Raw genomic sequence first — 16,995 nt, forward strand, 5'->3', positions numbered from 1 at the left:
TGAGACAGCGTCTGTGCTGCATTTGCCTCCCCCACGACCATCGTGGCCACTGGGTGCCAGGGCCCTCCTCTGGGCCCCTGCGCTTTGCAGCCCTTCTCACGTGTAATCCTCACAGCAGCCTTGCAGTCACTGAGGGGCAGTGTCCTATCTCCCTGCGCCAAGCTGATATAGGACAGATACACTGTAAATGTGGAATCAGGCCTGATGCCTGTCAATAGAGTAAACAATACTAAATAAGCCTGTGGCACATTTTTAATGCAACTGTTTACATGTTTTCAAAGTAGTGACACTCTCAGGAGAAAACCAGCTGAAATGCATGAGGTCAGAAAGAGCTTCCCAGTCCCCGCCACCCCCCTCTCTTCCTGCAGAGTCAATCTGCTCTTCTCACCCCAGGCCACCCCCCACCCCATCTGCACCTTGTTGCCAGCACTGCTGACCCACAGTCGGAGCCAGAGGCAGGCAGGCGGGCGGGCAAAGGGAAACAAGAGACCGCGCCTGCTCTGCTTCCTCCCCTGCCACTCCACCCCCACGTTCTTCCCTCCAGCCATACCCAATCCTGACCATTCTGAAACACGCTCTGTCCTTTCTCGCCTCTCTGACTGCGCACATGCTTTTCTGGAAGACTGGAATGCTTCCCCTCCCCTCATTCTCCACCTCCAAGACTCCTACGGTCTCTGCGAGCCAGCTCCGTCGCCTTCTCTGTGAAGACTCCTCCCCTACCCACCTCCCCAAGCTCTGAGTCCGCCCCTCTTTGGAGCAGCCTAGTTAGCTCATCAGAGTGCTCTCGCATCTGGACTGAAGTGACCGTCTGTAACTCAGTGTGTTCCCCACGCTCCCAGCTCCTTGTGCTAAGATGAGGACGTCTTCATCTCTGCTCCAAGCAGGGGTAAAGAGGATTTCGGATCACTGATTTTTTTTTTTTTAATGTTCCTGGTATATTTCAAAATGAAGAGACAACAAGATCACAAATATTGAGGCATCTTTTTCAAGGTCTAGCAAATGAATACTTCCAAATACAAAAAATTATAATTGTGCTGCTCACAGATAATTATATGATTTATTAAGATATATTAATATTAATAAACATATATGATTTATTAAAGCATAAGACATATAATATTTTGTATTATCAGTTCAGTTCAGTCGCTCAGTCGTGTCCGACTCTCTGTGATCCCATGAATCGCAGTACGCCAGGCCTCCCTGTCCATCACCAACTCCCGGAGTTCACTCAGACTCATGTCCATCGAGTCAGTGATGCCATCCAGCCATCTCATCCTCTGTCGTCCCCTTCTCCTCCTGCCCCCAATCCCTCCCAGCATCAGAGTCTTTTCCAATGAGTCAACTCTTTGCATGAGGTGGAGTTTTGCATGAAACTGGAGTTTCAGCCTTAGCATCATTCCTCGTATTATATATTTATATAAATATCATATATTGTATTTATACATTATATATACAAGACTTATTAAGATATAACAATTTATAGGGCTTAGTAGGCACAGCAGTCTGTTAATAAGAAACAAGCTTCAGGATATGTAAGGAGGCTATTTGATCAAATTGGTCAGTGGATGTGACATAATGTAAAACCCCATTTGGAGACATTGTCAAAAGCCTAAATTGGAGACCCTGATGAAACTGTTCACCTGGCCCCCTCCTCCAATGGCAGGCTGTGTGCTGCTGCCTCTGCACACAGTAGGTGCTGATTGTATGCTGAAAAATGAGAACACAGCTTTCCAAGTTAGTTACTGAAAACCCACCCACAGTAGTATTCATGAAAACAATGAAAGTCCTAACAATGGGGCAGGAAGCCACCTCCTTCTCCAGTGACCCCAACCCTCAGAGTCCAACTGAAGGCTGCAACAGGAAACCCCTCACCCAGTGTCTTTCCTCCCCCTCTTCCCCACTGCCCACCCCCCAGGGGCACCAAATGCACTCATGCTTTCCGTCCACTCTCAGCCCCACTTCTTCTCAACCCTCTGGAGGGTCCCAGGTGAAAAAAGAGAAAAGCACTTACTCATAGGAGGAGGCAAGCAGCCAAGCTGGGCTTGGAGAGTTGTCCTGCCCCCAGGCAGGCCTGAGGAATAAAAGAAACAGCAGCGAGAGGACAAAGAAGGACTTAAAGCTCTGGAACAAGGGGAAAGAAAAGGCCTAAGAAAGTTTACAAAGCATCTGTCAGAGAAGGGATGAAAAGGGAGCCCCACTGAGCTGAGGGGCTCGGGCACTCACCTCACCTTCGCCCCAGTTAGAAACCTGCAAACTCTGAGCTGATCTCTCTCTTCCTTGTCCCAGAGCTTTCCCTGGGAGCGTGATGCCTCACCTGGCTGGGTTTTTGGTAGCCCCAAATACTTCTGCTCTACTTGGCTCAATACACCAGTTCTCTTGAACTCAACAGACTGACTCAACTGCCAGCTCCCTCTGGATTTTCACTGAAACACTCTGGATAATAAGGTTACCAGCAGATCTCCAAAGCTATCCAGCCACTTTGACTTCCCAGATGTTCTGAGCCAGTGAAAATATCCACAGGCTTTCTGAAAGTCTCTCCTGCCACCAAAGGCAGGATTAATAGTAATATCAACGATCATCTGAGTGCTCTCTCTGTATGGAATGCTTTAAATCATCTTACTGCTCACCACCACCTTAGGTACGGATTACCCAATTTCACCAGAAAGGGAAGTGGGCCTGGAGCGATTAAATGACTTTCCAAAGGATACACAGCCTGGATTCCAACCTAGGTCTGTCTGACCTTGATGCCCACACACTTCCCACTCAGGACACCGCCTCTTGGGGATCCTCTACGATTCTATTTTGTGTGTGTGTGTGTGTGTGTGGTTCCCATATTAATTTTAGATGGGGAAGGGATGGTACAATTCTGTGGTATCTAAAAAATTTCTTACCTCACAGTTGGCAATGTAGAGTGGGGAGTGGGAGAGTCTGCTTCCTGGCTGGGTAGGGTCCTGAGTTCTTTTTAAACACTTGATTAATTAACCATAAATAACTGGGCACTGGGAACAGAACACTCACTAATAAAAGCATAGCCTAGAGTCACGTTTGATGAAAAAAATTCAAGTCACTTGGTGGATGGACATATCTGCAAAACAAAAGAAAAGCCCCTTTCCCAGCCCAGGCAGAGAAGTCTCCTGTACAGTTAGAGACAACAGGCTTCTGGGCACGTGGCCAAGGTTCTGGGGATATTTATAACTTGAAGAGGGTGGGAGTCCCTAATAAGCTGCTATATTCTTTTTCCATCACTTCCCTCTCCAAGGCTACAGCGAGCTCGGAGCTCTCCTTCGCGCAGAATGCCTGCTCTCCCTAGTGCTCCGCTTCCATTGTCTCATTTTCTCATCCTGGCTGGGGAAAGGGAAGGCTGCAAGTCCTTCCGTTCGGAAGAGCTCCAGTTGAATGCAGCTTAGCTGCTGGTGGTATTTCTTGGCTAGCTGCTGTGGTCTCGGAGATCTGCCTAGGAGCCTGTGGTTTCTCTGAGCTGCCTCAGAGTCTGATGTTTCGGGAATTCTGTGAGTCTTTGGGAACCGCCTACCATCTCTGGGCTTTGCCTGCATGTCTACGGATTCGAGATCTACCTGCAGATCTAAGATATCCAGGATCTGCCGCTGATTCCTAGAATCTTTCCAAACGTCTGCAGTCTCAAGAGAACTCTGCCTGAGGATTTGAAATCTGTTTTGAGGCCTCTTGGATCTTTTGAAGCCGGAGACCTAACGCATCTTTTGCGGGCCAGGAGGTGAGTCTGTTGGTTCCCAATTCGGGTTTTCGGCTTCCTGCCTTCAGTCGGTCAGGGGCTGTTAACATCCTGAGAGCCCGCTGGGCTTAGGCCGTTAGAGGCCCACGATCCCATCGACGCGGGAGGCCGCCAGGAACTCTTTTAGCAGGCAAGCCCTCAGGGATAATAAGGACAGACTTTCCGAACCCCGGGGCCCGGCTCGCTCCACCTTACGCGCCCTATAACCCACCCTCTCTTCTGACTTCGCTCCGGCTTTTGCCTCCCCTCCGCTAGGCGCAACTCAGCCGGCCCCTCAAGGGGAGCCCGTTTTAGAAGGACGCGGTCGGACACCCCTACAGGGTTAACAGCGATAGAGCCGAGTCCCAGCCGGGGCCTGCCGTGGACCTCACTCTCCTACGGAAGGGCTGCGCGGTGTCTCCTGGGAGTTGTAGTCTGCGCAGCAGTGAGAGAATGCCGCGGTGGCTGCTGGGAGATGTAGTGCGTGGGTGGCGCTCAAAGTTCCAGCGCGGCCGCCGAGTCTCCCCTGGGGAGTGGGCGGCTGCTGCTTTCCTCTCAGGCCGGGGTCGTCAAATGAGCTAAATCCAGAGGAACCCAGCACAGGCTAGCACTTATATTAGGCTCGATGTCGCAGTTAAGCTTAATTTAAGCTCGACTCAAGATAAACTTCTAGGGGTGTGAGGAGAAGCAGGGCAACCTCTCTGGCTTAATCCGACTGCGCTCTCCAAGAGAAGAAAGTGAAAGATACTCCGCCCTGGCTAGGAGGACGCGCTTTTTTTCTTCACCCTTTTGTTCTTTCCCTCCGTGGCTTTTGGCCTCTTGACTGGCCTTTGTACGACAGAGTGGAACTTCAACTCCCGACAGGCCACGGGGACGGACGCAGGCGCGCTAAAGGGGCTCTGCTGGGCTACGAGAGGCGGGCCTAATACTCGGCATCTAATTGGCAGAGCGCTTTGGGAGCTTCGCTCGCTGATTGGCCGAGGCAGCTGCCGGAAAGGGCCCAGCCTCGACATGGAGGAGCAGAGGCGTTCTGTGGGCTGGGCTGAGAGCCTCCTCCCTGAGAGAGCATCGGCTTGACCCCCGGGTTCGGGAGGGACCGAGCCAGGGGGTTGTCTTATTAAATTCTGGCAGCCTCCACCCCTTGGTGGCGGAGACACAGAGGGCGGGTCGCGCTCGAGGGTCAGGGAGGAGAGTGACCCGGCCCGGGTTCAGGGCCCTCCCCACCCGCCTGGGCGGCCAGAACTCCAGCCCTGGGGAGTGGGCAGGGCCTGTTTCTGTGCCTCACGCCCTGCTTTTCGCCTCCTATAGCGCTGTCTGCTAGCTGCTTTTCCTGCTCTCTCTCCTGGGAGGCGAATCCTTGAGCCCGAGATGGCAGCCACCCTGCTCATGGCTGGGTCCCAGGTAAGCCGGGGGTGGCTTCTTGGACCCTGCCTGTGCTTAACCACCTCGTCCCCGCGTTTCTTTGCTCTGCAAATCCCTGTGGGAAATTCCCTGGGATTAGTAATTCGCTTGCTTTGCCATTCTGCCTCCAGAGACCCAGTATCAGGACGGTATAGCCACAAACAAGCATTTATTGAACACCTGCTGTTTGCCTTTCAATACTAGGGAGACAAAGATGGATGGAACGTGCCCTCCCTGTTTGCTCACAATCTGTAGGAAGACGGATGCATCCGGTTAGCCATGAAACTAGCGTGATAAAAGCACTATTTTCTGTAGGAGCAAGGTGCTGTGGGAACCAAGAAGTGGGAGTATTTGAGGCGTGGGAGGAGGAGTGGAGCAGAGGGGCGGAATGGGCGGGGGGCGGGCACTGACGAACAGCTGGTGCTGGAACAGGGTTTTAAGGAATAGTAGGATTTCACTAGTCCGAGGAAGATATTCCAAGAAAAGAGGAGCGTTGTAGGTAAAGGTATGGAATGATGTAGATGCTCGATGTGTTCTGAGAAGAGTACTGTTAAGAGGAGGGCAGGGGTATCCGGCCATGGGACCAAAGCAGTCTGCTCATAACTTGCTGTCTCCTGAACCACATCTCTTTGTTGCTTACTTATTTCTCCTTTGGACTCTACATATCAGACCTAATGCCTTTTGCCTTCTCAACAATTCCAGTCATGTCTCTCATTTCAAGAAGAAAAATTGGTACTAACTTCCTAGATACCCAGTATTGAGGAAGCAATGTGTGATTTCAGGCACCTGTGACATTTGAAGATATGGCCATGTACCTCACCCGTGAAGAATGGAGACCTCTGGATCCTACACAAAGGGACATTTACAGGGATGTTATGCAGGAGAATTATGGAAATGTTGTCTCATTAGGTAAGAATTCTCTTTCTCCACCCCACATTTTTTGAGACTATCAAAAATGCCTTAGCTCTTTCAACACAAACTAGTTACTTGACTTTTAAAGCACCTAATTGGATTTTGGCGTGGGCTGAGCCCTCAGGCAGATCTTTGAGTGAGGGAATATCAAGGTCATATTGTCTAGGATGAAAGATTGTTTCTGCACATTTTAGAAACACTCAGATTTCTTGCGCCCTGAATCATTTGCCATTCTCCAGCCTGTTTGTACAGATCACTGACCAAACAGGTCTGACATAATGGTACTTGCCAGGTTATAAATGCCCCTGTAAATGGTGCTTTTACTAGAAGATGAAGGGGTGCTGACCGAGGTTGACAAGAGGGCAAAAGCCACCTTTTTGTGTTTGTTTTGGCTTCAGAGCCCTAGCTTTGCCTCAGGTCCTTTATTTATCCAGAGTAGGTACTTGTCTAGAGATGTTTCAGAGTTGATCATAGATTTTGAGTATGTCAGATGCTGTTCCAAGAGAATCCTGAACTAAATGAGATCACAAATGCTATTAAAGAGGGAAGCTAATTTTTTTTAATGGCCTGCAAACCTGTCTTTTCTCTGAGATACCCTTTTGTCTGGGTGCAACTAGAATAAACTGTTCTTGAGCCGAACAGTCTTTTGACTCACTTTGTCTCCTGTTAGGACTTGACAGAAGTTCGCAACCATGTATGGTTCACTAGGTTATCTGCCATTCATTAGGATTATTTCTTTTTCTGAAAGCTTTATCCCCATAACTTTTAACAAACAAATGGCAACTCTGAAGGGTTTCCTATTTAACCTGGTCTCTCTCTGATGTCTCAACTTTCTTGGATCCTTCCTTTAGAAACGCAACTAGAAATGACACTATCTACCCAGATCTGATGTAGTCAGGAACCCAAGTATTCCACTTATTCCAACAAAAACAAGAAATGAGAATCTTAAAGAAATGTGAATGTATATGTCAGTTGTCCAGCCCAAGGAATGCTTGTTAGAAAGATGGAAACATGGAAGCACCAAAAAAAAAAAAAACAAGTTTCTTGCCCAAACAAGTTTGGGAATAGGTTAAATAACGTTTACAAGACTTCTTTACCTTCAGACTCCTCAGAACCTATAATCTGGTATCAGGGCATTTTGGATTTCTAAGAGGATGTTGTAAGCACCATTTACCAAACTAATTTATCCATAGACCTTTTTTCCCCAGAATACCTAGTAACCTCTTTATAAAAAGTGTACCAAGAGACACAACTTGGAAAAGCAGTGACTGCTAGAAAGTTTCTTATACATAGTGACTTTGTGTATTTTGATTTTCTTTTAAAGTCTTTACCTAGTCAATGCCAAGAGTATTCTGAGCCAGGCATCTTTTTTGCCTTCTCCAACTGTCTCACTTCTGTTTGCATTAAAAGGCCAGTGAGGGGGACTTCCCTGGCAGTCCAGTGCTTAAGACTGTGTTCTTCCAATGCAGAGAGTGTGAGTTCAATTCCTGATCGGGGATCTAAGATCCCAAAAGCTGCATGGTGAGGTAGGAAAAAAAAAAGTACAAAAAAAAAAAAGCCACTGAAAAGTAGCAAGTAACATTTGGCAGTTATTTTTCCTGTCAAGTGAGACTTGATATAGATTGATAAAAATCTTTTTTTCTCCAATGCTAACCCAGTAAGTCCATTTTTTTCCCCTAGTAGGTGCTTAGTAGATATTAAATAATGCTAATGATGAAGACAAGTTAAGAACATACAATATACACACACATACAAAATATCTAGGCTCTTGGGTTTTAGAAGTTCTAATTTAGAGTCTTTTATATTTTCTTTTATATATATATATATTTATTTATTTGGCTGTGCTGGGTCTTAGTTGTGGCACACGGTTTTAGTTACAGCATGTGGGATCTAGTTCCCTGACCAGGGATCGAACCCTGGCCCCCTGCATTAGGAGCTTGAAGTCTTAGCCACTGGACCACTAGGGAAGTCCCTAGAATCTTTTATATTTTCTATTTCTGGTTTTCTTCTTTTGAAACACCAGGAACGTATATAATTTGAATAAAGAACCATTAACTGTAGTGATACAAAGCATTAACTTTTATCAGACACCTGGATTTGTATCTTAGCTTCACCATTTACTACTGTGTAACCTTTAGTGAACCACTTCTGTGGACCTTGGATTTCTCATTCATAAAGTGGAAATCATCATGATGTCCAGAGAAGGCAATGGCACCCCACTCCAGTACTCTTGCCTGGAAAATCCCATGGACGGAGGAGCCTGGTAGGCTGCAGTCCATGGGGTTGCAAAGAGTCAGACACGACTGAGCAACTTCACTTTCACGCATTGGAGAAGGAAATGGCAACCCACTCCAGTGTTCTTGCCTGGAGAATCCCAGGGATGGGGAGCCTAGTGGGCTGCCGTCTATGGGGTCGCACAGAGTCGGACACGACTGAAGTGACTCAGCAGCAGCAGCAGCATCATGATGTCTAGTGCTCAGGGTGGTTGAGGTAATTCACATAAAGAACTTAGCACAGTGCCCACCCCACAGTAGATCATTTTTGTGTGTGTTTACCAATAATATTCTTTACCCTTTATTACAGATTTTGAAATCAGGAGTGAAAATGAGGTGAATCCAAAGCAAGAGATTAGTGAAGATGTAGAATTTGAGACTGCATCTGAAAGACCTGTTGGAAATACTGAGGAAAATCCTGAAAGTGAAGAGGCCTTTGACAACAGGGATAGATCAGAAAGACAATGGGGAGATTTAACGGCGGAAGAGTGGGTAAGCTATCCTCTCCAACAAGTCACGGATCTGCTTGTCCACAAAGAAGTCCACACAAGCATCCGATATCATATATGTTCTCATTGTGGAAAGGCCTTTAGTCAGATCTCAGACCTTAATCGGCATCAGAAAACCCACACGGGTGACAGACCCTATAAGTGTTATGAATGTGGGAAGGGCTTCAGTCGAAGTTCCCACCTTATTCAACATCAAAGAACACACACTGGGGAGAGGCCCTATGACTGTAATGAATGTGGGAAAAGTTTTGGAAGAAGCTCTCACCTCATTCAGCATCAGACAATCCACACTGGAGAAAAGCCTCACAAATGTAACGAGTGTGGGAAGAGTTTTTGCCGGCTGTCTCACCTCATCCAGCACCAAAGGACCCACAGTGGGGAAAAACCCTACGAGTGTGAGGAGTGTGGGAAAAGCTTCAGCCGGAGCTCTCACCTAGCTCAGCACCAGAGGACCCACACAGGTGAGAAGCCTTATGAATGTAATGAATGCGGGCGAGGCTTCAGTGAGAGATCTGATCTCATCAAACACTATCGTGTCCACACGGGGGAGAGACCCTACAAGTGTGATGAGTGTGGGAAGAATTTCAGTCAGAACTCTGACCTTGTGCGCCATCGCAGAGCCCACACGGGGGAAAAGCCGTACCACTGTAATGAATGTGGGGAGAATTTCAGCCGCATCTCACACTTGGTTCAGCACCAGAGAACCCACACTGGGGAAAAGCCATATGAATGTAATGCCTGTGGGAAAAGCTTCAGCCGGAGCTCTCACCTAATCACACACCAGAAAATTCACACTGGAGAGAAGCCCTACGAGTGCAATGAGTGTTGGCGAAGCTTTGGTGAAAGATCGGACCTGATTAAACACCAGAGAACCCACACAGGAGAGAAACCCTATGAGTGTGTGCAGTGTGGAAAAGGATTCACCCAGAGCTCCAACCTCATCACACATCAAAGAGTTCATACGGGAGAAAAGCCTTATGAATGCACAGAATGTGAGAAGAGTTTCAGCCGGAGCTCAGCTCTTATTAAACATAAGAGAGTGCACACTGACTAAGTCCTGTAATTACAACTGGGAAATGATTCATTTGAAGGTACAATTGTATTTGATATCAAAGAGCTCTCTCAAGACTGAAGCTTCTCTTACTGTACTGAATTTCTTTGTTGTGGGTCACCATTTAAAACATCACAGAAGACAAGCCACTTGAAATTCTGACCCATGGCTTTGGGAATATTATTCCCTTTTCCAAAATAGTGATTTGTATTCACCCAATACTAACGAATTATTTCATCAAAATCAGCCTCACAAATAACTGGAAATCTGAAGACCAGGTGATAAATAATGCTGGTAAATGCTCAGGCCTGGAAATGGAGTAAATCTTTCAAAGTAATTTCTCCCATCCTTGACCCAAAGAGCTATACTAGGAGAAATGTTGAACTGTGATAGGGTGGTCACAGCTGCTTTGGAACAAAACAACCAGAGACTTTACCTGAATTGCCACACCTATTCACTCACCATCATAGTAGCTGGGCACACACATCTTCCCTTCAAAGGGCTTCTCCTTGAGTTGCTCATGCATTTGCATCTTTCTATCTTCCTGAGAGCAGGATTCTGCACGGTGAAGGCAATGATCATCACTTTTCTCCTCATTGTTTCTAGTTAACTTTTTTTAAAGCTTTCCTCTTTATGAAAGCTAACTGAAGATTCAGATTGAAAGGAAAAATGAGACACAGATTGGGGACCAAGGACTCATCAACAGTGGTGATTTTAGCAAGAGATGCCCACTGTTGTTATTGCCATTGATCAGAATTTATGTATTTTCTTTGGGGATCACTGTAGGGAATATTGTAGGGAAAATATCTTCAAGGAAAGCTAGGACCATAAGTGATGGTGGAGTGTAAGGAGCAAGTGGAATTGACTGAGGTAGGAAGCATAGAGTTCCTTCCCAAGGAATCAGGTCGTTTCTGTGTTCTTTCACCTCTACCCTATAAGATCAAGTCTCCCTATACTGCTAACTCTAGGATTTGATAAGGGCCACATCCCAGTGTTTATCTTAGCTTGCATAAGGGCATGTGTATGTACAGTGAAATGTGTATTCTTGATGTTTTTCCAATAGCAGAAACTGAATTCACACTGAATTAGCATGCTCTTGGGTGATATTGATCATGTGACAGAAAAACTGACATAACTCTAATGTGAGAAATGTCCTTTTGTTCATTCTTTATGAAAAAAATTTAAACACTAGTGCTCTTGTGTGCACTCTCCTGAAAGATCTGTACAGAACCAAGCACTTGTTTATATGTATTAGTCTGTTGGAGATAATTACCAAATAGGTTGATTGTCGTAGTCTCAGACTGAATGATTTTCTCTTTGCCCTAGTCACAAGGAATTAATAAACCTAGATAGGAATGTATTTCCATTCTCTCAGCTTACAAATTTAAGTGGTTTATGTCAACGTTGACCCAATTTAAGCCCAGTAATGTCAGTTCTCCTTATCTGAGCTCAAATAGGAATTAAGAAATATCCCGAATGTTGATGCTTATCCAAGCATTTGGGGGTGGGGGTGGGAGGGAATCGATGTCCAGGAATAGGGGCTAGAGTAAGGAATATTTTTTTTTGAGTCTGCCCCAAATACTGTGCTTTATTGTGAGTGTTGTAACATTTGAAAAACTTGTGCCATAACTCTTTGGGACTTGGTGTTAAAAGAGCCAGTGGTCTTTCTTGGGTAGTGTACTATAGTGATTTCCTGTGACCCACCGCCCTGTGGGTCTGCATCCTTTGCAATAACACAACCTCAGAAGTAACAATGAAATACTCCACAGAGTAGATGTCTTTCTCTTGGCACTCCTATTTAAATACAGAATCGGGCAGGGAGCATGTTCTTTGTTCTATACGAAATCTAGCTGTGGGTATTCATATTTTAATTGTTGAATGACTTACATGTTCTTGATGACTAAACTCAAACATGTCTTTTTCCCATATCAGTGTTGCTGATGGTTTTAATGAATATCAAAATTCTCCTGTTGTTTCTGTGAGCTGCTAGGGGCATTAGCTTCAGAGTGGCCAGAGAAGACATCATCTCCATGACCTAACTGTATTTTACCCGCTTTTCCTTCCCTATTCTCCTGCCTTACCCCCAGCCTGTTCCTTCTGCTGCTCTTGGCTTCTAAGTGCCCCAACCTTCTCTCCAGACATGTACACTCCAGTTGGGAAGTTAAAAGGGCAGAGGGCCAGACCAGCTCTATCCTCTCTTCCTGCCAGTTGTTGCCCATTTGCTGCGTTGAACTCTGTGTAAAGTTATGCATCAGTCTCTCTTTGCTAAAGCTTTCTGCATGCCTTCTGCTCCCAAGTCTCTGGCTGCTTCTGCACATACCCTGAACACATTGTGCCTGTTTTCTATGATTGTGGAGAGTGAGTGAACAAGTTAAGTATGTAGCACAGTTTTCCTTCTGGTATTGGTCACAGTTATATTAGTGTCTATCTACATCTGTATTCTTACAATATTCTGTAATTAAAAGTAAAATTTTTAAAATCAAAAAGTGAAGAATTATTTTAGTAATTCAGCACCAATTCACAAAACAGCTTTTCATCAGATTCATTAAAATTGGGCACAATTGGTTTTTTATATTGATGCCTTTGTACAGATGTTCTTGTGGGAATCTGGGAAGTGTCTTCACATATCGGTCAGCCTTTTGGATATTGCCATATTTGGGGGAGATGCAAAAACCTAGACATTTCCTATGAAGATTAGGCTGATGACAAAGCACCATGGAAATATTTGGTATGGGTAACTCATTAACTTTGGGGAAGGAAAACAAAAGCAAAAAAAAAAAAAAAAAAGGAAAAAAATGAGGGGAGGCCATATTGCTTGAAGGAGATATTTTTGGGTATCTGTTAATACTAAAACAGTTTCTACTAAATTAGTATTAGGATCCCAGAACAGAGAGATGTCTTAAAAATAGTCAGAGGCTCTCAATTCATGACAAAATTTCACAGTCTGCCTAAGGCAGTGATTATTTTCTGGTATTTTGTGGCCACTGTCTTCAATTTTCTTACAAGTAATTTTATCTTGGGAAGCCTTTTTTTTAATGGAAGACCAATTTAGAAAGAGGTAGGGAGTAGAAGTGCTTTAAACTGGGGGAAAATACAAATATGAAAGAAAATTTTTAATTTACCCTATAGCCAAGACTGGAAAGAGATTTTATAAATTATCAGACTTTTTTGGGGTGGGGGGTGATGAGGGGCTGCGCCACATGGCTTGTGGGATCTTACTTCCCCAGCCAGGGATGAAACCTGTGCCCTTGGCAGTGAAAGCTCAGAATCTAACCACTGGATCTCCAGGCAGTTGGCATAAACATTTCTTAAAACTTTTTTTCTCCTTCCTACATGTTCAGCATTTTTTATTTCTGGAAGGGAAAGTTCAAGGAAAATGGTGGGGAAATTGACCTGGCACTTCTCCTTCAGGGTATTTAATATGTTAATATTTTACCATTATTCTAATAGAGGCAGATTTCCTTCCCTGAATTTTCTCTAGGTGGCTAGCCCTTGGTTAGGGCTGTGTGTGCTTCCAGGCCATTAGGACTCCACTGAGTCCATTGAAATGATAATTTGTTAAATGGTTTCATAGTGTTTCAAAGGTTAGTGTTCCTGTGAAAAAGGAGTTCCTGTGCCTCAGGAGAAACTTACTCTTTGAAGCATTGGTTAGATACCCATCTCTGTACAGTAGAGGAGCAGCCGACTGGGACCTCCTTATCTCCAGGAGACTTCAAGATAAAAAGGTTGTTAGTGAAAAACAACTGAGGAGTAAAATGGATTGAAGAAAATTACCTTGTAATGACCTAAAATGGTTTCGTGGTGAATCTCATTGTATTTATCTGTTTTCCTAAATGGTTCATATGCAAAGTCTGTATCATTTTTACCTTCTTCAAAGGTGCTTTTGTTTTTCCCTTTGGGAGAGACCGAGGCTGATGATATCAAAATCTCACTTTGAATTTCATAGCATCCCCTGTGGGCTGCCTTGTAGACATCACTTGGAAATTACCCAGGCAGACCTGAAACTGAATCTACCACTTTGTTCTATCACCACCATCACCTTTCACCTGCTACTTCTGTACTTCCAAACTCAGTCATGGTCTAGTCATCCATGCTAGAAACTTATATTTCATATTTGAAAATACTCCTTAAGCCACCCTTCCAACAGCAATCATGAAAATCAGTTGCATAATTAGTCTTCCAGTCATTACCTTGCCAACTCCTAAATATTTCTCAAATCTATCTACCTGCTTTCTCTATTGCCCTCGCTTATCATGAAACCTTGGGCAAGTTACTTAGCTTCTCTCTTCCTTGGATTTCCCATCTGTAAAGTGGTGGGTAATTATACCTACCTCATAGAATTGCAAAGATTAAATGAAATAATAGAACTCAAAATATTAGTTGCAATTATTTAGACCATCCCCAAGCCACATCCTGCTTACTGAAACAACCTCTTAATGGGTCCTCTCTATTTTCAACCCCCTTCCAACTATTCTCCCTAGCTGCAGCTAGAATGATCTTTCTGAAGGGCAAACCCATTCTTGCCATTCTTCTGTGCAAAACTTTCTCATGCTTTCCATTGCCAGTGGCACAGTGTGTGAGGAAGTGAACAAGATCTGGCCTCTGCTGCCCTCCTGAGCTGCTATTCTCTGTACTTTCCCTGCACTTGCAGCACTCTCCAAGCTGCATCTCTTTCTCTCCACTCTTCTGGTCAACTTCTCCTCATCCTTCAGGTCTCCATGCCTAGCTTGTTCCAGAGAACCTTTCCTGATCCCACAAGACTGGATTAGGTGTTCCTGTTCAGTGTTCCCTGGGTTTATCCCAGTCAAAGCACTTTATTCCTGTTTTGTAAATGTCTGTTTACTTCTTTGTCTCCTCCACTAGATTTTTATATCCTCCAAGAAATCACTGTGTTTTGCTCACCATTGTATCTTCAGTCCCTAGCAAATGTTTGACTGAGAATAGGGAGGCAAAAAAACATGTCTTGGATAAATGAAAGGAGTTGATGTATCAATTTCATTCCCTTTAGCAGGACTGGTGACTTCATTTCTGATTTTTCACCACACAAGCCACTCATAAAAGAAAGTCTGTAGAAACGGGAGGTATTCTGTCATTGCATATCCGGTGGGGCCTCATGCAAGAGGAAAAAAGGCTCCCAAAGGCTATGTGATCCTCCCAAGGTAAAACGAGGATAAAATCACCTGCTCTTGAAGCGTCAGTATTTGATGAATCATTGTCATCTTTGGAGGGTTATCTAGGATTAAACATTATGGCAACTTTGGTAAAATGATCCTCCCAAGGTAAAACGAGGATAAAATCACCTGCTCTTGAAGCGTCAGTATTTGATGAATCATTGTCATCTTTGGAGGGTTATCTAGGATTAGACATTATGGCAACTTTGGTAAAATGTTGCAAGGCAAGCTCTCAATACAGGGAGCTTGGGCAGGATTCTAAACTCCCAGCTGTACATTTGGCTATTGGTCAACCTCTGAATTCTCCAAGCTGATAATTCTCCAAGTTGAGCATTATAAACCAATAGTTGTTAATATTTTGAGGAGGATCCAGATTCCTTTAAGAATCTAATGAAAGTTTTGACTCTTTTGAGAGTTCTTTATATATTTTGGTTACTGGACTTCCCTGGTGGCTCAGGCGGTAAAACGTTTGTCTACAATGTGGGAGACCTGGGTTCGACCCCTGGGTTGGGAAGATCCCCTGGAGAAGGAAATAGCGATCCACTCCAGTACTACTGCCTGGAAAATCCCATGGACAGAGGAGCCTGGTAGGCTACAGTCTATGGAGTCGCAAAGAGTCGGACACGACTGAGCGACTTCACTTTCCTTTATCAAATACATGATTTGCAAATACTTCTCCTAGTCTTTGACTTTTTATTACCTTAACGTCTTTCAAAGAACCAAAGTTTCACATTTTGATGAAGCCCTGTGTTCTAATAGGATTTTTACCCAAGATTTCCTTTTCTAAGTCTCCGTATTGATAGTTCTCAAGTTACAAGACTCAATCTTTGTTTTTTAGACGAGGGAGGAAAGAAGCACGCTTTCTAGATTTCACCTTCATTTGGTTATATCCACTCTATTGGAATTTGGGTTTTAGCCCAGGAGAAGGCAATGGCAACCCACTCCAGTACTCTTGCCTGGAAAATCCCATGGACGGAGGAGCCTGGTAGGCTGCAGTCCATGGGGTCGTGAAGAGTCAGATGCCACTGCGCGACTTCACTTTCACCTTTCACTTTCATGCATTGGAGAAGGAAATGGCAACCCACTCCAGTGTTCTTGCCTGGAGAATCCCAGGGACGGGGGAGCCTGGTAGGCTGTCGTCTATGGGGTTGCAGAGAGTCAGATCCGACTGAAGTGACTTAGCAGCAGCAGCAATACTGCCACTATACCAGAGCAACAGGGCCATCTTTCTGAGCCCTGTATGTTAAAGGGCCCTCCTCCAGTTGTACCTTTCCCCATGGAAGCAGAGGAACATGACATCTAGAGCTCATACTCCTGCCTCCCCTTCTAGATCACCGACTTCAGTTATCTAGGACTGAAAGGTTGTTGTTGAATCATGCGAATACACCGGGATTCTTGGCCCCCGGAGGAGAAGAATTCAATCCGGGGCCAGAGACGAGGCTTGATCGCTCAGAGCTTTTGTGTAATAAAGTTTTATTAAAGTATAAAGGAGATAGAGAAAGCTTCTGACATAGGCATCAGAAGGGGGCAGAAAGAGTACCTGCTTGCTAGTGTTAACAAGGAGGTTATATAATCCAGGGAAGGTCTGGAGGTTGCAAAGACCTCATCAGACCCACTCCCATAATTTACATCTTAAGGTAACACTGTCCTCAGGCAAGATACATCCTTGTAAAGACCAGGTCTACTCCCATAATTAACATTTTAAGATAACAAAAGGTTGAATCCAAAGACTGTCCTTAGGCAGGATACATTATTGTTATATAATCCTAAGGAATGTAGAGAAAGACAAAAAAGTTTGTCCTTTCTTCCTCCTTGAGAGTTCCAGACCCCTCTCTCCTTGGGGACCCCTAGACTCCCTATCAACTTGCCTGGGAACTGACTCTCTCAGGACCTTGGACTCCTTTTCCCTGACAGCCCACTTCAAGCCTCTTCCCCAAGTTTGTTCTCT

At 44.9% G+C, this 16,995-nt stretch overlaps 1 protein-coding gene across 7 annotated transcripts; it reads left to right on the forward strand.

The window, feature by feature from the left end:
- Positions 1-3,417: 3,417 nt before the first annotated feature.
- On the forward strand, positions 3,418-16,201 carry ZNF436 (zinc finger protein 436). 7 transcript variants are annotated; one of them, XM_055574182.1, is made up of 5 exons: positions 3,606-3,733; positions 5,039-5,131; positions 5,336-5,403; positions 5,914-6,040; positions 8,627-16,201. In XM_055574182.1, the coding sequence occupies exons 3-5, from the start codon at positions 5,350-5,352 to the stop codon at positions 9,877-9,879; spliced, it is 1,434 nt and encodes a 477-aa protein (XP_055430157.1). In that variant the 5' UTR covers positions 3,606-3,733; positions 5,039-5,131; positions 5,336-5,349; the 3' UTR covers positions 9,880-16,201. The 7 variants fall into 7 exon arrangements, with proteins under 7 accessions (XP_055430161.1, XP_055430157.1, XP_055430159.1 ...); XM_055574184.1 differs by lacking the exon at positions 5,336-5,403; XM_055574181.1 differs by lacking the exon at positions 3,606-3,733 and having other exon boundaries at positions 4,201-5,131; positions 5,263-5,403.
- Positions 16,202-16,995: the final 794 nt, after the last annotated feature.

Source organism: Bubalus kerabau, chromosome 3 (genome assembly GCF_029407905.1).
Source record: "Bubalus kerabau isolate K-KA32 ecotype Philippines breed swamp buffalo chromosome 3, PCC_UOA_SB_1v2, whole genome shotgun sequence".
In the NCBI taxonomy this organism is placed as follows: Eukaryota; Metazoa; Chordata; class Mammalia; order Artiodactyla; family Bovidae; genus Bubalus; species Bubalus kerabau.